The 24,500-nt window shown below is 45.0% G+C and overlaps 1 protein-coding gene across 4 annotated transcripts in view; it reads right to left on the minus strand.

Annotated features, from left to right (window-relative positions):
* SLC13A2 (solute carrier family 13 member 2) overlaps positions 1-24,500 on the minus strand; it is a 56,659-nt gene that overhangs the window by 6,397 nt on the left and 25,762 nt on the right. For all 4 annotated transcript variants that reach the window (XM_075904459.1, XM_075904457.1, XM_075904456.1 and 1 more), the window contains 8 exons: positions 22,843-22,971; positions 22,399-22,535; positions 16,751-16,977; positions 14,946-15,132; positions 14,585-14,707; positions 5,338-5,559; positions 4,411-4,523; positions 1,526-1,644 (listed from right to left, as the gene is read on the minus strand). In XM_075904459.1, coding sequence (XP_075760574.1) covers positions 1,526-1,644; positions 4,411-4,523; positions 5,338-5,559; positions 14,585-14,707; positions 14,946-15,132; positions 16,751-16,977; positions 22,399-22,535; positions 22,843-22,941 — 1,227 coding nt within the window. In that variant the 5' untranslated portion in view covers positions 22,942-22,971. The remainder of the gene's footprint in view (positions 1-1,525; positions 1,645-4,410; positions 4,524-5,337; positions 5,560-14,584; positions 14,708-14,945; positions 15,133-16,750; positions 16,978-22,398; positions 22,536-22,842; positions 22,972-24,500) is intronic.

Consider the following 24,500-nt stretch of genomic DNA (forward strand, 5'->3'; position numbering starts at 1 on the left):
CTCAAGCCTGCAAGTTGGATCAGTTTTGACTTGGCTGTCTGTAGACTCAACACACCCTGGCAATGTCTATATCTTGCTACTTCTTCCTGAATAACATCTCTATGATCCAGCCTTTCCTCAGTCCACACAGCTCAAATTTACACACATTCTCATCTCAGATCTTGACTATTACGACCCCTTCCTTTCTGGACTTGACAAACGCCATCCTGCCCCTTCAGCTCCTCCAACTCCATTAAAAGCACATTCACAAAGGTGATCTTCTTGCTGTGTTACTCTGACCAATCATCTCACTCTGCCGCATTCCCTCTCCCCAATATCCTTTGTAGCCTGTTACCACCTCTTACACAGCATGGAGCCACCAACCACCTCTTCTGGACCACCAGTGATGCAAGTCCTTCTTTTTCATGAGACTGCTCCATAGACACCTCCTTATTTTCTCCTATGCCATTTCTGAGGCATGAGGTAAATTTCCCATGAAATCTGCATGATACTATATTTTCCTCCTTCACAACTCACCTTAAAAATTCACCGCTGTGGCAATGCCTACAAAACTCAACAATAACCCATCTGTTTGATGTGCTGTGACTATTGCTTTACTACACTAATCATCATCGTCACTGTTTCCTTGTGCTTTGGCCCACCACCTTTGTGATATATCTGCCCATTCTATCGTGTTATATGAGCATCTTTTTATCTGTGAGGGCAATGCCTAGGAAACTGAAGTCCTAATCTTCAACTGGGGCTTCTGGTTGTTACTACAAAAATGTACAAGTTGTTAGAAATTGTGCTTTCTTATATTCAATTACATTCAGTATCTTATTTTTTAAAATCAGTTTTCCAATGTTTAGTTTCCCAATTTGAAGAGAGAAACAAGTTATCCATGGTTGGCCCATCAGCTGCATTTATTGCTACTCGTTATGTTCTCCTAATCGCCAGGAAAAAGCCTTCTGATTTACTCTGCACCATGTTCTCCCTTCTTCCTCCTTTTCTTTTCTGTTCCATTTCACGCTTGCTAACAAATGCACATGATGATGCAAGTCCCTCCAGCTGTGCAGCTTCTGTTCAATGGGAGGCATATGACTCAGGTGGCCTGCAACCCTGCTGGCTGCTAGGTGGCAAGGTTGCATTGCCTAGATACTGCACTGAGGAGTGAAGAACCCTGAGATCCTTTGGAATCCCATCATGGGCAGATCTTATCTGCCTGAGCCACCTCACACCTTGGAAAAACTTGGACCCATGAATCATCACTGAATTGCATTTGTTGATGTGTTTGGCCCTTCCCTCACGAGTCCCCTTCTCAGCTGTTCTACTTCAGGAGCAGTGTCCCATTGTCTGCATGCAGCACTAATAGACTCAGGAGTGAGCACTGCACAAGAGACATGCCCCTAATGCTGATCTCCAGCTGAGAGAGAGGGCATTTGGTGCTACTCGAGTGCCCTCTGGTGCTCTACAAGGGTGCAAAACAGGAACAAAATGAAGTGTCCAGTTAAACAAATGTTTCAGGTCATCAGACACAGGAAGATACCTCGCTGCCTTTGGCTAGGGCAAAGCCACCGCCCAACAAAATCACAATGTTCCAGGGCATCTTCTGATTAACCGTCTTCCAATCCAAGAGAGCAGGGACTACTCGAATCTTTCTGCTACCTAAAATACAAAACCAATCTGTGAGCCACAGGAATGCAGATCACATCCAGGGATCATCTCTGTGTAACGCCAACAGGTGGAACCAAGCCTGGGATCTCTGGAGCTTAGCTCATGAGTCTCTACTACTTGAGCTAAAAGCTAGCTGAATCTCAGATAAGGCTGTAGAGCAGGCATGTCAAACTCGAAGCCTACTGAGGGCCGCACAAACAAAACCTGATAGCTTTCAGGGCCATCTAGGGTTCCCAGATGGTTTGTCGAGGGGCGGGAGGGGGAAGCACAGTTTAGGTGCCAGGCAGAAGGCACCAATACCGGACACCTGGCAACCCTAGGGCCATCAAAGAAAATGGACTTTGTCAGAAAGTCGTAGTTATCTATTATTATAGATTATGTTTTAGGTATATTTTATAATATTACAATAATTTGATGTGTAAAATTATTTGCTCATATTAAATAATTTTAAATTAATTTTACATAATTTTTAATTTAAATATAAATTTAAGGTACTTTTATATTTTGTATATGATACATAACTTGTTTTGTTGAAATAAAAACAAGTATAGACCATAGTTAATCAAATAGAAAAGGCTTCTGTGAAAATTTCAGATACTCTGTAAGTTTGAGATTTTGCGTAAAGATATAATTATTCATGGAATTTCAAAAAATTCATATATTTATTGATATAAAATGAATATACATTTTGAGATTTTATTTGGGAATAAATAAATTAAACAAAATATTAACAAAATAACTCCTTCTTCTCCCCTAGAGCCAGGCACTCCCATACCCCTGTACTAACCCAACCCCCCTTCGGTCCCCCAGAGCCAGGACCCCCCAACCTAATGCCTCCCTCCTCCCCCAGAGCCAGCTCCCCCCCCAACCTAATGCCTCCACCCTCCCCAGAGCCAGGCATTCCCAGCACCCCCAACCTAATGCCTCTCCTCTGCCCCAGAGCCAGGCTTTCCCAGCCCCCCCCCCCCCCAATAACTGGGTCCTGGAGTCAGCGTTACTGCCTGAGGCGCTGGGGTGGCATGAGCACAGTGGCCAGTGGGAGCACTTGCTGGAGAGCCCAGCGCAGAGCACCCAGCCAGCCGTCGGCACGTGCGCAGAGCAGCCCGGCCGACCGTGAACAGTTGCTGCGGTGCAGAGCGGCCCAGCCGGCTGTGAGCAGGCACTCGGCCACATGCTCCAAGTGGCCAGCGGGCTGCACTTCATTCTTTTATAAAAATGTTATGGCGGGCCACAAAAAACTTCGATTGGGCTGCATCTATGTGGAAAATCAGTGTTACTATGGTCAATCTTTCAGAGTTCAAATTAGTGGGTCGAGAAAAGACCCGCTAAATTGAATTCAGAGGGCGCCCCTGTTGGCACTGGCACTTCTGCTCCTTGTGAGGAGTAAGGCAAGCTGATGGGAGCATTTGCTCCCATTGACCACCCGCTGTGGAAACTGCACAGAAACTCAACCCCAGTTACATAATTAACATAGATGAAGTTGTGTATGTTAATTCGACCTTCCCCTGTAGTGTAAACTGGCGTAAGTGCCACTACATAGGACAGAGAGCCACACTCAGTAGGTGTGTAGTTACAACCACACTCCATCCCCATGGATCAGGGGAAAGAGTATTGGCTTGTCAGTTTCCTTTAGTAGTTCTGGTGCACAATGCTCCCCTGACAAATAGCATCAGTGCCACAATGTAGCTCTCCTCTCTGTTCAACACCCTGGCTTAGCTGAGGTTTTGTACTAACACACACAACACTACTAGGCTGTGTCTACACTGGGCCACTTATTCCGGAAAAACAGCCGCTTTTCTGGAATAACTTGAAAGCTGTCTACACTGGCCGCTTGCTTTTCCGGAAAAGCAATGACGATCTACTGTAAAATCATCAGTGCTTTTCCGGAAAAACTATGCTGCTCCCGTTCGGGCAAAAGTATTTTTCCGGAAAAACTATTCTGGAAAAGGACCAGTGTAGACAGCACAGTAGTCTTTTACGCAAAAAAGCCCCGATCGCGAAAATGACGATCGGGGCTTTTTTCTGGAAAAGCGCGTCTACATTGGCTACAGACGCTTTTCCGGAAAAAGTGCTTATCCAGAAAAGCATCCTGCCAATGTAGACACGCTTTTTCCGGAAATACTTATAATGGAAAACTGTTCCGTTTTAAGCATTTCCGGAAAAGGGTGCCAGTGTAGACGTAGCCCTGGTGTTTGACACCTGTAAAACTTCCCAACTCTTGCATCTCCTTGTAGTGGAGAGCTGGAGTTAAGGGGAGGGTGATCTACCAGACTGTGGAGTTGTCTCCAAAAGGAAGCAATGGAAGCATCATCATTAAAACTTTTAAAATTAGACTGGACAAAACACTATGGAAGAGACTGTGTAGAGAACTTGCTCTGGCCCCAAAAGGTGGGAGAATGGACTAGATGTATAGGAACATGTCCTCAGAGCTAGTCAGTATTCTCCCAGGGTCTAGTACATCTCCTCCTAGACTCTTCCGCTTCAGCAGTTATGAGACATGCATATAATGTCTTTGATTAGACGTGTCTCATTTAATTAGCATACCAGAAAGAGAGCCATGCTGTGATCAACCAACTGCACGGTGGAGAACATATAACCCAAATCCTGCAGGAATCCTTTGCAGACACACGCCCAGCACTGCCCTTTGGCTCCTTGAATTGTTCAGTGTTTGAAATTGCCTTTGTAAAGCCAAGAGGCAGGGAAACGCCTGTGTTCTATTGTGGCACCTGGACTGTGACTTGCTGAGTTAGGTCTTACCTTGCTGTTGTGCTTGCTGAGTCCTGTTGCGACAGAGATAAATGGGGATCTCTGAAGGAATTAGGAACATCAGAAGTGAAATGAAGATGACAACTGTAGCATCAGTCACATAACTGCAAGAGATTGATCCAGAAATGACTCTACTGAGTTTGGCAAGGATACCGAAGGAGCAAGGGCTGCACAATCTGGCAAAATTACCCCTAGAAATGGCATGGTCCTACCAAAAGGATAGGCCCCAGAATAAGCAGGATTTATCCAGATGGGAACAGAGAACCAATGTACTTTGAGATGAGAAGTCCAGGTCCTCTCCCATGTGCCCATGTTGGATCTCTAATGTTCAGTGTTTGGCTGATATTTGGTGAGGATGGAAAATCGTAGACTATTAGAACTGGAATGGACCTCTTGAAGGCATCAAGTCCAGTCCCCTGCCCTTACAACAGGACCAAGTATAATCGAGACCATCCCTGATAAACGTCTATCCAACCTGCTCTTAAATGTCTCCAGTGATGGCAATTCCACAACCTCCCTAGGCAATTTATCCCAGTATTTAACCACCCTGACAGGAAGTTTTTCCTAATGTCCAACCTAAACCTCCCTGGCTGCAGTTTAAGCCCATTGCTTCTGGTCCTAGCCTCAGAGGCCAAGGAGAACAATTTTTCTCCCTTCTCCTTGTGACACCCTTTTAGATACTTGAAAACTGCTACCATGTCCCCCCTCGGTCTTCTGTTTCTAAAGAAAACAAGTCCAGTTCTTTCAGTCTTCCCTCATATCTCATGTTCTCTAGATCTTTCATCATTCTTGTGGCTCTTCTCTGGACCTTCTCCAATTTCTCCACATCTTTCCTGAAATGTGGTGTCCAGAACTGGACACAATACTCCAGTTGTGGCCTAATCAGTGCAGAGGAGGAGGAGGAGGAGGAGGAAATACCTTTTGCCATTCTGGTTGAAGATATTAGTTGCCCAGCCTGCCATGAACCCAGGGTCCCTGGTAAACCAAAGCACCACCAGTAATATGAAGAGGATTGTGACAGCAGTCTCTGAAAATTTCATAGGGCCCAGTTTTTTGTGCTCATCCTTGATAATCCCGTAAGCCATTCGCTGCTTTGCTTGCATAGCGACATTAGCTCCACAGCCAAAATTCTTTCGGATGCTGGAAAGAGAGAAACAGATGTCACAGCAATTCCCTGGGCTTCACCCAAGGTCTGCACCTCTCAGAGGGCCAAAACTACGACTGTGATTGATTTGTGTTGCCATGGCACCCAAGACCAGGACCCCACTGCGCTAGGTTCTGCACAATCACAGGTCAAAGAGAGTCTCTGTGCCGAAGAGCCGAGGTCTAAATAGAAGAGAAAAGACGCTCGCTAGCTAGAGAGTGCTAGATGGCAGGATACAAGAAAACAATGAGAAAATGGTCAGCTGTGGTCTCAGGGCACATTACCTGTTGTCTTGTTTTTCTGTAGGCTTGAGGCAAAGGAGAGTTTTGCAACAGGAATTGAGGTGGAGAATGAGGTAGCTTTGTGGGTGAATATGGAGAGAGGCTCCCGCGTATGGGGAGCAACACAGGAGAAAGCATGAAAGGACTTGTTTGGACACTGAACGTGAGCAATGGAGGCTGATACCCAGAGCCAATTGGAGGCAGGAGCTGACATTTCAGTAGTGAATAAAAGACGGTCAGTGGGGTTTAAGAATCTTTGAGGTGAAGAAGAATCGCTTTTGTACATTCAACAGAGAAGAGGGGAACCAGTGGAAGGATTCAAGGAGAGGATGATGTGCTCAAAGCAAGTGTCATGGCTCAGTCCCCCAACGTGACACACTGCTAGCGGAATAAACACTGCAAAATCTGTGTCTGTGATTCACAGAGAAAAACTTAGTCAATCTCAGTCCCCCTGAGATCCAAAAAAGACAAGGCTGGTTCTGCACTGCCACCGCCCAAGTGATTACAAGAAAATATTTAAAAAGGAAACCTTTTCCAGAGAGAGAGATCACTTGGGAACCTACACCCCTAAGGTAAAGCACTCTCCCTTGCCCTCTGTTTTGCTTAGAGTTGGGAAAACAGACAGAGGGAATCCATAGACAGCAATAGACTCTGCCCTTGTAACTAGGCCCTTAATCCTAACAACACACCAATCAACCAATACTGGTTAATCAGAATAAAAAGAAAACTCTTTTATTATCAAAACAAAACTACTGTTGCAAGCATAGTAAATTGGCTAAGCGGTAAATAGCCACAATTGACCTAGACTCAGGGAAAGTCATTGGGCTGTAATACTTAATTACGAAAGAGAAAAATAATTAGCCAGCTCAGACATGATTTCCAAACCCCCAAACAAGGAAAACAATAAACCCTGACAGACTATTTAAACTTTTCCTTAATTACACATTTCAAGAAGTCCGTTCTTGGAGAGAGAAGCATCTTCCATCTCCCTCAATACCTGGGAGAAACTACTCTGCTCTTAAACAAAGAAGAGAGAGAGAAAAACCTCTCTTTTCCTGTTTGAAATTCCTACCTGAATTTTTATTGGCTGATGGCTTGACCCCCTCCTCCCCCCAGCTGACACCTTTGCTAGGTACCTGAGTTAACCCTTTAGTCACCAGGTGCTCGTCAGCACTCCTGTTCATGACAGCAACCAACTAGGAGCTTTGCAGCAGCATTCTAACCAGATAGAAGCAAGGCAAGACTTCATGGCTGTGTCTAGACTGGCCAGTTTTTCCGGAAAATCAGCTGCTTTTCCGGAAAAACTTGCCAGCTGTCTACACTGGCCGCTTGAATTTCCGCAAAAGCACTGACTTCCTACTGTAAGAAATCAGTGCTTCTTGCGGAAATACTATTCTGCTCCCGTTCAGGCAAAAGTCCCTTTTGCGCACAGCTGAGAGATTTTGTTGGGGGGGGGGGGTGAGGCAGCATGGTGAAGCCTCTCCCTCTTTCCCTACATCCCGCAGCAGAGCGAGCAAAACAAGCAGCTAGCCGCTTTTATTGGTGCTGCTCCCTGCTGCAGGGGTGGAAGCAGGTCGGATCAAAAGGCTTGGCTGGCCAAATTTTGCCTGTCTCTGCTTTAAGGGGTGCCAAAAACCCAGCCAGTAGGAGCGGTTGGGGAAAAGGCTGCAAAAGACACTTCCCTGTGCTGTTCCTCTAGCCAGGACAGGAGAAGGAGAACGGCAGTGTGCATGGCCTCTTCCCCACCACCACCACCAGACAGAGCTGGCCATGCAGGGTTTTAGTGCCGACTCCCCCACTGCTTCCCACAAGCTATTGAATGGGGGGTGCCAAAGTCATAGTTTGCCTAGAGCACCAAAAACTCTTCTGCCAACCGTGCTAGACAGTGATTATTATAGACAGCCCATTCAACGAGCTTTGAGATGACAGGAGGAAGGGTCAGTAGCTGGAGAAGCACAAGGTGCTCCACTTAGGAAGGAACAATCAGTTCCATACATACAAGATGGGAAGCGACTGTCTAGGAAGGAGCATGGCGGAAAGGGATCTAGGGGTCATAGTGGACCACAAGTTGAATATGAGTCAACAGTGTGATGCTGTTGCAAAAAAAGCAAATATGATTCTAGGTTGTATCAACAGGTGTGTTGTAAGCAAAACTCGTGAAGTCATTCTGCCGCTCTATTCTGCACTAGTTAGGCCTCAGCTGGAGTACTGTGTCCAGTTCTGGGCGCCACATTTCAAGAAAGATGTGGAGAAATTGGAAAGGGTACAGAGAAGAGCGACAAGAATGATTAAAGGTTTAGAGAACATGACCTATGAAGCCAGGCTTCATGAACTGGGCTTGTTTAGTTTGGAAAAAAGAAGATTAAGGGGGGACATGATAGCGGTTTTCAAATATCTAAAAGGGTGTCACAAGGAGGAAGGAGAAAATTTGTTCCTCTTGGTTTCTGAGGACAGGACAAGGAGTAATGGGCTTAAAGTGCAGCAGGGGAGGTTTAGATTGGACATTAGGAAAAAATTCCTAACTGTCAGGGTGGTCAAATATTGGAATAAATTGCCAAGGGAGGTGGTGGAATCTCCCTCTCTGGAGATATTTAAGAACAGGTTAGATAGACATCTGTCAGGGATGGTGTAGACGGAGCTTGGTCCTGCCTTGAGGGCGGGGGGCTGGACTCGATGACCTCTCGAGGTCCCTTCCAGTCCTATTATTCTATGATTCTATGATTCTATGAAGGGCTCTAAAGTGTTGGGAGAAGGGGCTAGAATGGGAGAAAAAATGTCATCTCTGCACTTTGGGATGGAGGTATCATTTTCAGCTCAAGAAGCCACTCCCAGACTCCCTGACCATCTTGGGTAATGGCCATTGATGGCCCATTCTCCATTAACTTATCTAATGTTTTTTTATCCCAGTTATCCTCTTGAGGCTACATCTAGACTGGCATGATTTTCTGCAAAAGTTTTTCAGTTAAAAGCATTTGCAGAAAAGAGCATCTAGATTGGCATAGACGCTTTTCTGCAAAAGCACTTTTTGCGGAAAAGCATCTGTGCCAATCTAGACACGGTTTTGCACAAGACAGCCCCGATCGCCATTTTCGCCATCAGGGCTTTTTTGCGCAAAACAGTTTTTAGCTGTCTACACTGGCCCTCTTGTGCAAAAACATTTCCGGAAAAGGGCTTTTGCCCGAACGGGAACGTCAAAGCATTTGCGCAAGAAGCACTGATTTCGGACAGTAGAACGTCAGTGCTTTTGCGCAAAATCAAGCAGCCAGTGTAGACAGCTGGCAAGTTCGCTTTTGCGGAAAAACTTGCCAGTCTAGACGCAGCCTTGGCCTTCACAACAATGACTATGCCTTGTGGCTACGTCTACACTGGCATGATTTTCCAAAAATGCTTTTAACAGAAAAGTTTTCCGTTAAAAGCATTTTCGGGAAAGCACGTCTAGATTGGCAGGATGCTTTTCCGCAAAAGCACTTTTTGCGGAAAAGTGTCTGTGGCCAATCTAGACACGGTTTTCCGCAAAAAAGCCTCGATTGCCATTTTCGCGATCGGGGCTTTTTGTGGAAAACACTACTGTGCTGTTTACACTGGCCCTTTTGCGCAAAAGTCTTTTGGAAAAAGACTTTTGCCCAAATGGGAGCAGCATAGTATTTCCGGAAAAGCACCGACGATCTTACATGAGATCGTCAGTGCTTTTCCAGAAATTCAAGCGGCCAGTGTAGACAGCTGGCAAGTTTTTCCGCAAAAGCAGTTGCTTTTGCAAAAAAACTTGCCAGTCTAGACACAGCCTGCTTGTATGAAACCCATTTTATACCCTAATTGTTTTTGCTGCCCGTCTCTGTACCCTTTTCAGTTCTAATATATGTTTTCTGAGGTAGGGCCACCAGAACTGCCTGGAGTACCAAGGTATGGGTGCATATAGAGGCATCATGATATTTTCTGTTTTAGCATCTATTCCTTTCTTAAAAGTCCTAACATACTCTTAGCTTTTTTGTCTCACACTCTGCACACTGAGTACATATTTTCAGCTAGAAATCTGAGACTTCTCAAGAAAACTATCCACAATGTATCAGTGAATTTAGGCCCCATAATTTGATATGTATAGTTAGATATGTATGTTTTCCAATGTGCATTAATTTTTGCTTATTGACACTGAATTTCATCTGCTGTTTTGTTACCCTCCCAGTTTTGTGAGGTCGCTTTGTGATGCTTCACAATTATCTTTGAACTTAATGCTAAATTATTCAAGACCGTTAGCTGAAAACTTTGCTACCTCCCTGTTAACACCCTTTTCCAGATGATTTATTAGTACAGTGAACAACAATGGTCCTAATACAAAATATCTGGGGTCCATCCTATTTACTTCTTTCCATTGTGAAAATGGACCATTTATTCCTATCCTTTGTTTCCTATCTTTTAATTAGCTATAAGTCCATGAGAGACCTTCCTTACTATTCCATGGCTGCTCACTTGCCTTACAAGCTTTTAGCATGCAGCCTTGTCAAAGGCTTCCTGAAAAGCCAAGTACAATATAGCCACTGAATCCCAATTTGTCAGGGCTGGATTAAGAAAAGGCTGTAGCGGCTGCTGCCCAAAGGCCCAGGTACCCCATCCCCTGCTCCAGCCCTGAGCCCCCTCCAAGTCTCTGCTCCCCATCCCCTGCTCTAGCCCTGAGTCTCCTCCCATACTCTAACCCTTCACAGTCATAGAATCATAGAATACTAGGTCTGGAAGGGACCTCGAGAAGTCATCAAGTCCAGTCCCTGGCCCTCATGGACCACCAGCTAAAACATTGCTGACCGGTGTCTGTCTAATCTGTTCTTAAGTATCTCCAGAGATGGCAATTCCACAACCTCCCTAGGAAATTTATTCCAGTGTTTAACCCCCCTGACAGGTAGGAATTTTTTCCTAATATCCAACCTAAACCTCCCTTGCTGCAGTTTAAGCCCATTGCTTCTTGTTCTATCCTCAGAGGCCAAGGAAAACAATTTTTCTCCCTCCTCCTTGTGACACCTGCTTAGATACTTAAAAACTGCTCTCATGTCCCCTCTCAGTCTTCTCTTTTCTAAAGAAAACAAGCCCAGTTCTTTCAGTCTTCCCTCATAGCTCATGTTTTCTAGACCTTTAATCATGTTTGTTGCTCTTCTTTGGACCTTCTGTGATGTAGTGTCAGTACCTTGCTGGTTGCTATGCTCCACTTAGGAAGGAATAATCAGATTCACACATACAGAATGGGAAGCGACTGTCTAGGAAGGAGTTCAGCAGAACGGGATCTAGGGGTTATAGTGGACCACAAGCTGAATATGAGTCAGTAGTGTGATGCTGTTGCAAAAAAAGCAAACGTGATTCTGTGCTGCATTATCAGGTGTGTTGTGAGCAAGACACGAAAAGTCATTCTTCCGCTCTACTCAGAGCTAGTTAGGCCTCAGTTGGAGTATTGTGTTCAGTTCTGGGCACCGCATTTCAAGAAGGATGTGGAGAAACTGGAGAGGGTCCGGAGAAGAGCAACGAGAATGATGAAAGGTCTAGAGAACATGACCTATGAGGGAAGGCTGAAGGAATTGGGTTTGTTTAGTTTAGAAAAGAGAAGATTGAGGAGGGACATGATAGCTGCTCTCAGGTATCTAAAAGGGTGTCACAAGGAGAAGGGAGAAAACTTGTTCATCTTGGCCTCTGAGGATAGAACAAGAAGCAATGGATTTAAACTGCAGCCAGGGAGGTTTAGGTTGGACATTAGGAAAAAGTTCCTACCTGTCAGGGTGGTTAAATACTGGAATAAATTGCCAGGGAGGTTGTGGAATCCCCATCTCTGGAGATATTGAAGAGTAGGTGAGATAAATGTCTATCAGGGATGGTCTAGACAGTATTGGGTCCTGCCGTGAGGGCAGGGGACTGGACTCGATGACCTCTCGAGGTCCCTTCCACTCCTAGTGTTCTATGATTCTATGCTTGGGCTATGGGCTGTGGATGACTCCTATTGGCCTCTGTCTGTGAGCACTGCCCAGCGGGGGAAGGGGGGCACCTTGAGGGCCCCCATGACAGTGACCAAACTGGTCCTACCTTTTAAGGGAAGGGACGGAACAAAGGAAGTGAGTGTTGGGCGCAGGGGCAGTTTTCGGGCTGGAACCATGAAGGAGACAGACTAAGGAGGGGGCTGGGAGTCGAGGGGCACAGATACCCCATCTCAAGGGGTAGGAGGCATCCTGGCCCAGATTCCTGTAGCCATGTCACGTCTACGCTGTGCTGTATCCTGGAGAAGCAATAAACCCTCCTCTATTCTTCTGGCTGGCAGAGTCTGTTCTCGCTGCTACGGGGCTGCAGGATCGGGGGGGAACCCCAACACGCCGTCACATCTTGTCCAGTTTCTGCACATCTTTTCTGAAATGTGGGGCCCAGAACTGGACACAGTACTCCTGTTGAGGCCTAATCAGTGCAGTGTAGAGCGGAAGAATGACTTCTCGTGTCGTGCTCACAATGCTCTTGTTAATGCATCTCAGAGTCATTTTGCTTTTTTTGCAACAGCGTCACACTGTTCACTCATATTCAGCTTGTGGTCCACTATGATCCCTAGATCCCTTTCTGCCGTACTCCTTCCTAGACAGTCGCTTCCCATTCTGTATGGATTGTTCCTTCCTAAGTGGAGCACTTTGCATTTGTCCTTATTAAAATTCACCTTATTTATTTCAGACCATATCTCCAGCTTTTGTCTCTTCATTCTGATCTGAGGTGCTATATATGTAGTCAGTATGGGGATAGTTGAAATTGCTCATTGTCTTGGTGTTTTCTGTTTTTGTAGCCTCCCTAATCTACCTGAACATTTCACAACCATCCTAGCCAGGTGGTCACTAATATGTTCCTTTGGCTATGTGCTTATTATTCAAGCAGGGCATTTTTTCCTTAGAGGTTTTATGTAAGACTGTTGCTATTTGACTCTCTGTTTTCTTCAACATGGAGGGCCACTTCCCCTCAACGGTAGCTTAGTCTGTCATTCCTGCATATTTTGAACTTTGGCATCACTGTCTCCCATTGATTATCATCATTCCACCAAGTCTCTGTGACGCCTGTTATAATATAGCTTTATTTAACACCAGGCATTCAAGTTCACCCATCTTAGCATTTAGACTTCTAGTATTTGTCTACACACACTTGAAAAATCTGTCACTTGTTACTTATCTGCCTTCAAATGATGTAATCGAATGTGACTCTTTTGTTTGACTATGTCTCTGCAGTTCCTACCTGCATGGGTAAATGGATTTCCTGGGGAGTCCCTGGGGAGTGGGTAACCCAGATTCTCCAATGATGCAACCTTCCCCCCTCCCTTCTGGAGCTATGTCTAAAGGAAAAGGTGACGACCAGGCAACTGTCAGATCCTGAGATAGGAGATCAAAGGCCCCAGCAACTTAAAGAAACAGCTAATCTGCTCGGTCTGGATGCTGGTTCTGGAGCTAAAGACTGTTATGAACAGGTAAACACTGGGACAATCCTGCGTGGGGTTTGAAGCAATGACCCCTATACAGGCAGTCCCCGACTTATGTCGGATCCGCACTTACGAACGGGGCTTTCTCGCCCCGGAGCTCACAGGCAGCGGTCAGCCACCTTGACCTCCGGGGCGAGAAAAGCTGCTCCCGGTGCCCCTGGTCTGCTGGGGACCATCTCCAGCAGACCAGGGGCACCGCGAGCAAACCCGCAGCCGTGGCGGGGTCCCCCGCTTCTGAGGCTTTGCTCCCCGCTGCGGCTTTGCTCCCCGTGTCCCTGGTCTGTTGGGGGGAGGGGCGCAGCTAGTGTGCCCCCCCCCCCAGCAGACCAGGCTTTTGTTGTGGACCCTGGGGCAGAGCAGCTGGGGCGCTGCCGGTTGGTCCCGCAGCGCCGCTCTGGGCACTACTGGACCAACCCGGCAGCACCCCAGCCCTCTGCCCCAGGCGTCCTGATTCAGCCGCTGCTGGTCAGTTTCAGCAGCGGCTGAATCAGGACGCCTGGGGCAGAGCAGCTGGGGTGCTGCTGGGTTGGTCCAGTAGCGCCAAGGAGCCGCGCTACTGGAGCAACCCAGCAGCACCCCAGCTGCTCTGCCCCAGGCGTCCCCAAGTCAGCCGTTGCTGAAACTGACCAGCGCTGACTACAGGAAGCCCGAGGCACAGTTGCTCTGCCCCGGGCTTCCTGGAATCAGCGGCTGATCAGTTTCAGCAGCAGCTGACTTGGGGTTCTTAAGTTGAATCTGTATGTAAGTCAGAACTGGCGGTCAGTTTCAGCAGCGGCTGAATCTGGACGCCAGTTCCGACTTACATACAGATTCAACTTAAGAACAAACCTACAGTCCCTATCTTGTACGTAACCCGGGGACTGCCTGTATTGAAGATGGGGGAGGTAAGCTTTTCAGCATGCAAGTACAGTAGTGCCTTTTCTATGCTTTGTAATGCTTTACAAAATAGATCTGCTTGCTTAAAAGGAGCAGAGTGATAACTTGTAACTGGTCAAACCTGGAGAGAGAGAGCAAAGCCCAGGTGCTGACCTTGGTCTGTCTGTCTTGCTAGGGCTACCACAGTCTAGATTTGGGAGCCAAGCAGCCTCAAAATCCCTGGTCAGAAGAGAATTGACAAGGATTCCTACCCATAAGCAGGTGACAGCCGGAGACCTGAGATCCAAGCAGAACATAGAGCAGGAAATGCTGGTGCGGTTACTATGAAATTGCAACAGGATCAATGGCAGAAACATCCATGAACATTTGTTTCAATGTGCTTACAATACTTACTCAAATCCCAAGAACATTATCTGGAGCCAAACCCAGGAGACAATCAGCAACAGGAGCATGGTGGGGAAAGCAAACACGAACCAAGAAGCAAAGTTCACCACATTGTTGTTTTTAGGAAAGAGGCTGGAAGAACAAACAGATGTCACTACTACAGCTGCCTTCATTTCTACACCCAAATCTGTGGCCCAGAGAAGCCAGAGGCTGGGAGGTCAGATCAAAGAGGAGTTTTTCCTGGTTCCCTTACTCAGAATGGTGATTTACTTTCTCATTCTCAGCTTTGGATGCAGCTCAACCCCAGACCAACGTTACTATTAACAGACAGCAATTCTGTGGTTGCAGTCCCAACTCTCTCCATACTCACTCATCCATCTGTCCCTTCATCACCAGGTTGGGAGTAGTACCAGTAAGAGTTGCAATTCCTCCAATACTGGCTGCATAACAAACAGAGAGGCTCATTCCCTTGCAAAATGTCAGGTGCTTCTCCTCTTGCAGCTGCTTCTCAGTTTTAAGTTTCTCCTCTTCCTCCACTGTCAGCACGTATCCATTATCTGGGGGCAGAGGCAGAAAGAGAAGAGTGGCACAAGCTGAGCTGGGCAGGAATGGGGAAGGTTGATGTTGCTGCACAATACAGTATTTCCAGTTTAGGACACAACAGGATATCCCAAAGTGAGGAAAGGCATCTAGACATGGTTGTTTCAGGGCAAACTTTAGGAGTTCCCTTAGCCTCAGTCCCATTTAATGTTTACATTCATACAAAATCCCATGATTGCAAGAAAATTGGAATAACACACAAAGTGTGTGTGTGAGAGAGAGAGAGAACACACCACATGGCTATACACCATGCAGACATTGGTAACTGAAATTGGCAATGTCTGAACTTGGAAGGAGAATGGGAGAAGAAAAACACATTCAGGGACATAGAGAACTGGCAACAGGCAGCTCATCCCACTGATTCAGATTCAAGGACACTTGAGTAGGATCGAGGGTCAGAAAAGAAGCAAAAGGAAGCTTCCTGCTCACAAGTTCATACATTTTAAAGCCAGTCATAGATCTTCCTTCGTGGAACAGGCCAGAGACCTGCAATCTGCATCCACGTACCAAGCCCAATAAGTTGTAGTTGAGGTGCAGGATGGTTTTAGAAGCTTCAGGGGGAGCCGAGTTAGACTGTACAGGATAAACTTTAAAAACAAGAAATAGTCTGGTAGCACTTTATAGATTAACAAAACATGTAGATGTTATCATGCGCTTTCGTGGGTACAGCCCACTTCTTCAGATCACCGGAGTTTCTGTATGTTCCCTTTACGTATATCTGATTTGTATCCATTGATTCTTTCCCTTAGGGACTGTTTAGTTTGTCCAATTTATATAGCAGTGGGGCATTATATATATAGCAATGCCCTCCCCCTCTCCCTTCTCCCCTATTTATTTTGGATCTGGACATCCTAAACTCAAAATTCTGGTCATCTGAAGATGTGGGCTGTGCCCACGAAAGCTCATGACCCCATCTACAAGTTTTGTTAGTCTTTAAAGTGCTACCAGACTATTTCTTGTTTTTTAAGTTTAGTATGGTTTTAGACATACAACCCACTTTATTTTGGGACTCCCAGGGACACAGAATTTGATACCTCTCTGTGAAAGTTGCTTCATTGATTAATGACCCTCACTTAAAAAAGCTTGAAAAACAAGAAATAGTTTTGTAGCACCATAGAGACTAACAAAAAACGTAGCTGGTATCATGAGCTTTTGTGGGCACAGCCCACTTCTTCAGATGTGCCCACAAAAGCTCTCAATGCCATCTACATTTTTGGTAGTCTCTAAGGTGCTGCAAGATTATTCATTGTTTTTTAAGTTTTTCCCGATACAGACTAACACGGCTACCCCAATGAAACTTCCTCACTTAAAATGTGCAATTTATTTCCAATTTCAATTTTTCTGACCAGCTTCCATCCACTGGGGTTTATTATACCTTGCTCTTCTGGATTAGAGTCCTCTCCTATCAGAAATCTTCTCTGAGATACTCTGGAGGCCAGAGACATCTTCCTTCCTTATGAAGTTCAAATTCAGAAACAGGGATGAATGAGGCCAGAAGCACCTAAGGTGGAGACGGAGAAGGTACCTGACCATCCTCCACTATCCTAAAGACGTAAAACACCCACAGCTACTCACCTTGTTTTTGTGTCTCTTGAGAGAGAGCTGATTTATCTGGAACCTCCTGCAGCTCGAAGGCTTTGTTGATGTTCTCAGCCACGTGCTCAGTTGAGTTTTTCTCCTGCTCTGACTTGTGCAGCTGCTCTAGGACAGCCTGGGATATGGGTACCATCATGGCTGTGGTGGCGGTATTGCTGATCCACATAGACAGGAACGCAGTGACAACCATGAATCCCATAATGAGCCTACAATGAAGAGGACTGATGTGAAGCTCACTTCAGAAACCAGAAATATGGCAACACTGTGTTTGACAGCATGCAGTGAAGACCATTCCAGGCTGTGGCTAGAATTCTGCATATGGTAAGTTTTAGCGTGTCCTGTCTGGGGAAATGCTATTAACTAGCTAATGCATCCTGGCCAGGGTGAGCATTTCCAGTGAGGAATCTCCTTGGAAAGAGAGCTTTCTTTGTTAGGAAAAAGCCCCGTGCCTGCTATTAGCAGCTCAGAGCCTTTGGCTTGGAATGCACAGTGAATCCCACACACATCACCATGACAGAGGGGTGTCCAGGCCATGCCTGCGCAAAAGGTCCTTAACAGAAGATGAGATGAAGCTTGCTCAGAAAGTGGAATGATACTATCCTGGGGGAACAGCTCAATGTATAACACTGTTGCCTGGGAGAAAAATTATTTTTGAGCTCAAACAGTGATCAGTTAATGCGTTTAAGCATGAGGATCAATAATCTTTGTAATTTCTCTCACCTTTTATAACTGCAAGGTCTATTCTGATTCATATCAAAGTCTAGTTCTCCTTTGGATAGTACTCCATTATTTTACAGCAATGAAAGATACAAATTGTGCAATGAAATATTTGAGGTTTTATTTATTTCACCCTATTGTCGTGTAATGTCCTCAAATGTTCCCTTGTTCTCATGGGATAGGTCAAAGGAGATTAGATCACACAGCATTCTCTGTGTATTTTATAGACCTCTGTAATTTTGTTTTACAGTTACCATTTCAAAACCAAATGGCCTCTGGTTTTCTAATCTCTCTTTTTATACAGTTGGCTACCACCATCCTACTCCAGGGTCATAATCATTATCACAGTGCTTTTCTATGGTTCTGGTGGTTATGTTCCCTTTCCCACTGTCATTTAGCTACATAATGTTAAATATTTCCTCATAAGTCAGTCCTTCCAGCTAGTATCTGAATTGGAGTATAAGAACAGCCATACCACGTTAGACCAACGGTCCATCCAGCACAGTATCCTGTCTGCCAACAGCGGCCAATACCAGATGCCCCAGAGGGAGGGAACACAACAGGTAATCTTCATGTGATCCCTCCCCTGCCACACACCTTCAGAGAAACAGAGGCTAATGGCACCATTCCTACTCATACTGGCTAATAGCCATTGATGGACCTAACCTCTATGAATCTATCTTGCTCTTTTTTGAACCTTGTTAAAGTCCTAGCCTTCACCACATCCTCTGGCAAGGAGTTCCACAGGTTGACCATGCAATGAGTAAAGAAAAACTTCCTTTTGTTTGTTTTAAACCTGCTGCCTATTAATTTCTTTTGCTGACCTTTAGTTCTTATATTGTGGGAATAAGTAAATAACTTTTCCTTATTCACTTTTTCCACACCAGTCATGATTGTATAGACCTCCATCATATCCCCCCTTAGTCTCCTCTTTTCTAAGCTGAAAAGTCCAAGTCTTTTTAATCTCTCTTTGTATGGGACCCATTCCAAAATCTAATCATTTTTGTTGCCCTTTTCTGAACTTTTTCCAATACCAATATATCTTTTTTGAGATGAGACAATTACATCTGTACGCAGAATTCAAGATGTGGGCGTACCATGGTTTCATATAGAGTCAATAAGATATTTTCTGTCTTATTCTCTATCCCTTTTTAAATAATTCCTATCTTTCTATTTGTTTTTTTTACTGCCGCTGCACACTGAGTGGATGTTTTCAGAGAACTCGCCACAATGACTCCAAGATCTCTCTTGAGTAGTTGTAGCTAACCTAGTCTCCATCATGTTGCACATATGCATTACTTTACATTTACTTCCAATGTGCATTACTTTACATTTATCAACATTAAATTTCATTTGCCATTTTGTTGCTCAATCACTTAGTTTGGTGAGATCTTTTTGAAGCTCTTCACAGTCTGCTTTGGTCTTACCAGTCTTGAGCAGTTTGGTATAATCTGTAAATGTTGCCACCTTGCTGTTTCCCCCTTTCTCTAGATCATTTATAAATAAGTTGAATAGGATGGGTCCCAGGACAGATCCTTGGGGAACCTCACTAGTTATCTTTCTCCATCCTAAAAACTTACCATTTATTCCTACCCTTTGTTTCCTGTCTTATAACCAGTTATCAATCCATGAAAGGACCTTCCCTCTTATTCCATGACAACTTACTTTACTTAAGAGACTTTGGTGAGGGACCTTATCAAAGGCTTTATGGAAAACTAAGTACACTATATCCACTGGCTCCCCCTTGCCCATATATTTGTTGACCCCCTCAAAGAACTCTAGCAGGTTAGTAAGACATGATTTCCCTTTACAGAAACCATCTTGACTTCCCCCAACAAATTATGTTCTTCTATATGTTTGACAATTTCATTCTTTACTATAATTTCAACTAATTTGCCCGGTACTGATGTTAGACTTAGCAATCTGTAATCGCCAGGATCACCTCTAGAATCCTTTTTAAATATTGGCATCACGTTAGCTATCTTCCAGTCATTAGGTACGGAAGCCGATTTAAAGGATAGGTTACAAACCACAGTTAATAGTTCTGCAATGTCCCATTTGAGTTCTTTCTGAACTCTTGGGTGAAAGCCATCTGGTCCTGGTGACTTGTTACTGTTAAGTTTATCAATTTGTTTCAAAACCTCCTCTAATGACACCTCAATCTGGGACAATTCCTCAGATTTGTCACCTAAAAAGAATGGTTCAGGTTTGGGGATCTCCCCAGTATCCTCAGCTATGAAGACTGAAGCAAACAATTCATTTAGCTCCTCTGCAATTACTTTATCATCTTTGAGTGCTCCTTTAGCATCTCAATCATCCAAGGGCCCCACTGGTTGTTTAGCTGGCTATCTGCTTTTGATGTACAGGCAGTCCCCGGGTTACGTACTAGATAGGGACTGTAGGTTTGTTCTTAAGTTGAATTTGTATGTAAGTCGGAACTGGTACATATTGTAGGGGAAACTCTAGCCAAACATTTCTCCAGAGCTCAGTTTTATTCTCCCACACCTCACTTCCCTCAGTCCTTTATTCTCAAGCTGAGGTGTCTGCTGAGAGAAGCCGCTCCGCATCTCCCTGGTCTGCTGGGGGGAGCGCTAGCTTCGCATCTCCCTGGTTTGCTGGGGGGAAGCAGCTAGTGCGGAGTTGCCTCACCCCGTTTATAAGTAAGTCAGATCCATGTAACCGATATAAGTCAGGGTATGTCTACACTACCCCGCTAGTTCGAACTAGCAGGGTAATGTATGCATACCGCACTTGCTAATGAAGCCCGGGATTTGAATTTCCCGGGCTTCATTAGCATAAGCGGGGAGCCGCCATTTTTAAATCCCCGCTGCTTCGAACCCCGTGTAGCGTGGCTACACGGGGCTCGAACTAGGTAGTTCGGACTAGGGTGCCTATTCCGAACTACCGGTACACCTCGTTTATGCTAATGAAGCCCGGGAAATTCAAATCCCGGGCTTCATTAGCAAGTGCGGTATGCATACATTACCCCGCTAGTTCGAACTAGCGGGGTAGTGTAGACATACCCTCAGATCCATGTAACCTGGGGACTGCCTGTACTTAAAAAACTTAAAAAACATTTTGCTATTATGTTCTGACTTTTTGGCTAGCTGTTCTTCAGACTCCTTTTTGGCTTTTCTCATTATATTTTTACACTTAATTTGATAAAGTTTATGCTCCTTTCTATTTTTCTTAGCAGGATTTTGACTTCCACTTTTTAAAAGATGTCTTTTTATCTCTCACTGCTTCTTTTACGTGGTTGTTAAACCACGATGGCATTTTTTTGGTTCTCTTACTGTGTTTTTTAATTTGGGATATACATTTAAGTTGGGCCTCTATTATGGTGTCTTTGAAAAGTTTCCATGCAGCTTGCAGAGATTTTACTTTTATCGCTGTACCTTTTAATTTCTGTTTAACTATCTTCCTCATTTTTGTTTAGTTCCGATTTCTGAAATTAAATGCTAGAGTGTTGGGCTGCTGAGGTGTTTTTCCCACCACAGAAATGTTAAATTTTATTACATTATGGTCACTATTTCCAAGCGGTACAGTTATATTTACCTCTTGAACCAAATCCTGCATACCACTTAGGACTAAATCAAGAATTGCCTCTCCCCTTGTGAGTTCTAGAACCAGCTGCTCCAAGAAGCAATCATTTAAGGTATCAAGAAATTTTATCTCTGCATCCCATCCTGAGATGACTTGTACCCAGTCAGTATGGGGACAGTTGAAACCCCCCACTATTATTGAGTTTTTTATTTCGATAGCCTCTCTAATCTCCTTTAACATTTCATAGTCACGATCACTATCCTGGTCAGGTGGTCAATAATATATCCCTACTGCTGTATTATTATTTGAGCGTGGAATTACTATCCATAGAGATTCTGTGGAACATTTAGGCTCATTTAAGATTTTTACTTCATTTGATTCTACATTTTCTTTCATGTATAGTGACACTCCTCCACCAGCATGACCTGTTCTATGCTTCCGATATATTTTGTACCCTGGTATGACTGTGTCCCATTGATTGCCCTCATTCCACCATGTTTCCGTGATGCCTATTATATCCAGTGCTTTTTTTGTGACAGTATGGCCCAGAATGGCGTACCGTCACCTATTTTCCCAGCACACAGAAAAGGAAAAGCATTTCCCCCGTGCGTACTGGCACTTGTTTTCCTGGGGCGGTTCGGCTCCTGACAGAAGCCTGTTCAGGGCATGCAGTGATTTTTTTTCCAGCTCCCAGCGCCACATTTCAGCCCCCAACAATTTTTTTTGTTTGTTTGTTTGTTTTTTTTGTTCAACAACTTTTCCCTTGAGTACTGGCACCTTTTTTTTTTTTTTTTTTTTTTTTTTTAAAAAAGCACTGATTATATCAATATCCTCTTTTAAAACTAGGAACTCTACTTTATCCATTTTATTATTTAGACTTCTAGCATTTGTGTAGAAGCACTTTAAAAATATATATTTGTCTGCCATTTCCTGATGTGTTAGTCTTTTTCATTTGATTGTGTCCCATCTGATCTGACACATACTTCCATCCTCTCCTCCTGACTAGAACATAGAGCATCTCTATTAATAGACACTCCTCTAAGAGATGTCTCTGTCCGATCCATGTGCTATCGGCTTCCCCCACAAAGGGGGAAAGCAGGAGAACTGGTTGCAGTACATGTCGGAAAGCACAGAGTTCATTACACAGGGAACTCCCAAGCCTCCACCAGCATTCTGGATGAAATGAGATGAGAATCAAATGCAAAGAAAGGGACCAAATCAAGCTCTTAAAGATCATTGTCACATGTACTTTGCTGCTTTCTTGAATCAGGAATAAGAAGATTTCCAAACTCCTTCCCTGGATGGAAACTGATCTTCTCATTGTCACTTCCTCCCCCCACACACACTTATATGAAGTTCTCACTCACAGTGCTGGTCGGACCCCAATGACTAACAGGACCCGCAGGGCGATGCGCTTGTGTAGGTTCCAGTGCTCCACAGCAATAGCCACCATCAGTCCTCCAATGAAGAGCATGTTTGTGTCCTTCAGATACTCCATACACACCTGTTCGAGAAAACGGGAGAGAAAACGGTCAGAGAGAGGAGGGGCCAGATAAAGCAGAGCGAGAACAGTTGCTGAAGGAGGGTCAGAGACACTGTTCTGCAGACTACATGCTTCCCAGTGCTAAGCATTTCCCTTTGTTTTCGCTCCAGGAGCTGTGCCCCTCATTCATTCTTTGGAGTCTTCCCTCTGGGTGACTCAAGTGCAAGGATGTTGGAACCACGCCTGGCCTGCTGGCTGACCAGATGGGAGATCCCAGACACAGTGAGCAGAGACTGATGGACACACATGAAAGAGCCGGATCTCTTACTTGGGTTGAATCCATTATGTTCATCAGCGGGAACAGCAGGACAGGAAATAAGGCAGTAACAGCCAGTGGCAGGACTTCCATACACCAGAACAGCGCCATCAGGATTATCACATAGCCACACTGGGCCTCCTGAAAGGTAGCACACACAGTTAGAGAACGGCGCACTGGCACACAAGCTTATTCAGATTCTCTCACTAGGCATGCAGTCAGAGGCCTGTTTCTAGCCTCTTTTTCCCAAGGTAGAAAAGAGAAGGGAAGGGATCCCAGGTATCTGCATCCTATAGTGGGAAAAAGGGCAAAGCAGTCAATGATCTTGTCAGAGAGCTGGGATAGAAATAAGGGGGCAGTGCATTAGGTGACCTTGTGGAAGAGCCTTTATAGGGAGAGGTAAAACTTACCCAGAAAAGTAAATCAAGCCGTGACTTTGAACCCTGCCCAGATAAGAGGCTGGCAGTTCTGAACATATTCCTTGATTTTGCTGACAGTATCAACTTCTCCCTGATTTACTTATGTCTTAGACTAATTGAGCAACTGAGTCAGTCACTCAACTGAGGGAGTCCACTTTGCTTTACTCCCTGCATGCCCAGATGAACTTTGACTGGCTTCCTCAATTAGACATTTACTTTTCATTTGATTTTTCACAACTAGCAACAGCCTTTACACAAGTTAATTTGCAAATTATCGTCACCACTCAACTTCAGGTCCTCCTCACTGGAATTTAACTGTTGTTTGTTTATTATCCCAAACGCTTTTTCCTTGCCCGCAGTGAAATGATCCCAATGTTTGTACCCTATTTTTCTTCAAGGGACTTTGGCTTCTGCTGTGCTTCTAAATTAAATGTGTACACTTCAGTACAGGAGCTTAGGGTCATCTGAATTAGCATGTTCCACAGGCGTTTTTTTCCTCAGAATACAGGCAGTCCCCAGGTTACATGGATCCGACTTACATTGGATCCCTACTTACAAACGGGGTGAGGCAACCCCGCACTAGCTGCTTCCCCCCAGCAGACCAGGGAGACGTGAAGCTAGCGCCCCCCTTCCTCCCCCTCCTCCCCCCCCGCAGCAGACCAGGGAGACGCGGAGCGGCTTTTCTCAGCAGACACCTCAGCTTGAGAATAAAGGACTGAGGGAAGTGAGGTGTGGGAGAATAAAACTGAGCTCTGGAGAAATGTTTGGTTTGAGTTTCCCCTACAATATGTACCAGTTCCGACTTACATACAAATTCAACTTAAGAACAAACCTACAGTCCCTATCTTGTACGTAACCCGGGGACTGCCTGTACTGGAGAGACTAAGGGTGTATGGGCTGTAAGGTGCCCTCACCAGCCAAGGTTCTGACTTACCACTGCATTACTCCAGTGTTTATGGCTACAGGCCTCCATCTATTTCAGTGTGGTTACTTAGGTGGTAACACAATAGTGACTCAGGCCTGCCCAAGGGAAGGAATTCATCCTTCTACTAGAGACATGGCCACCAACCAGTTGATCGCAGTGTCTCCATAGGTCAATCTTCACTTCCCTCCGAACTGCGCTTGTGCGGCTGCTCACAATAAATTTTAGATCTGCCCTCCTCATGTGCAGGGCAGCACCCATAGAACAGAAGGTGAAGACGGAAAGGTGAAAGTTACACCCCTTCTAGGTCAAAGCAGGATATCACATTA

The sequence above is a fragment of the Pelodiscus sinensis genome, chromosome 21 (assembly GCF_049634645.1).
Source record: "Pelodiscus sinensis isolate JC-2024 chromosome 21, ASM4963464v1, whole genome shotgun sequence".
Taxonomy (NCBI): domain Eukaryota; kingdom Metazoa; phylum Chordata; order Testudines; family Trionychidae; genus Pelodiscus; species Pelodiscus sinensis.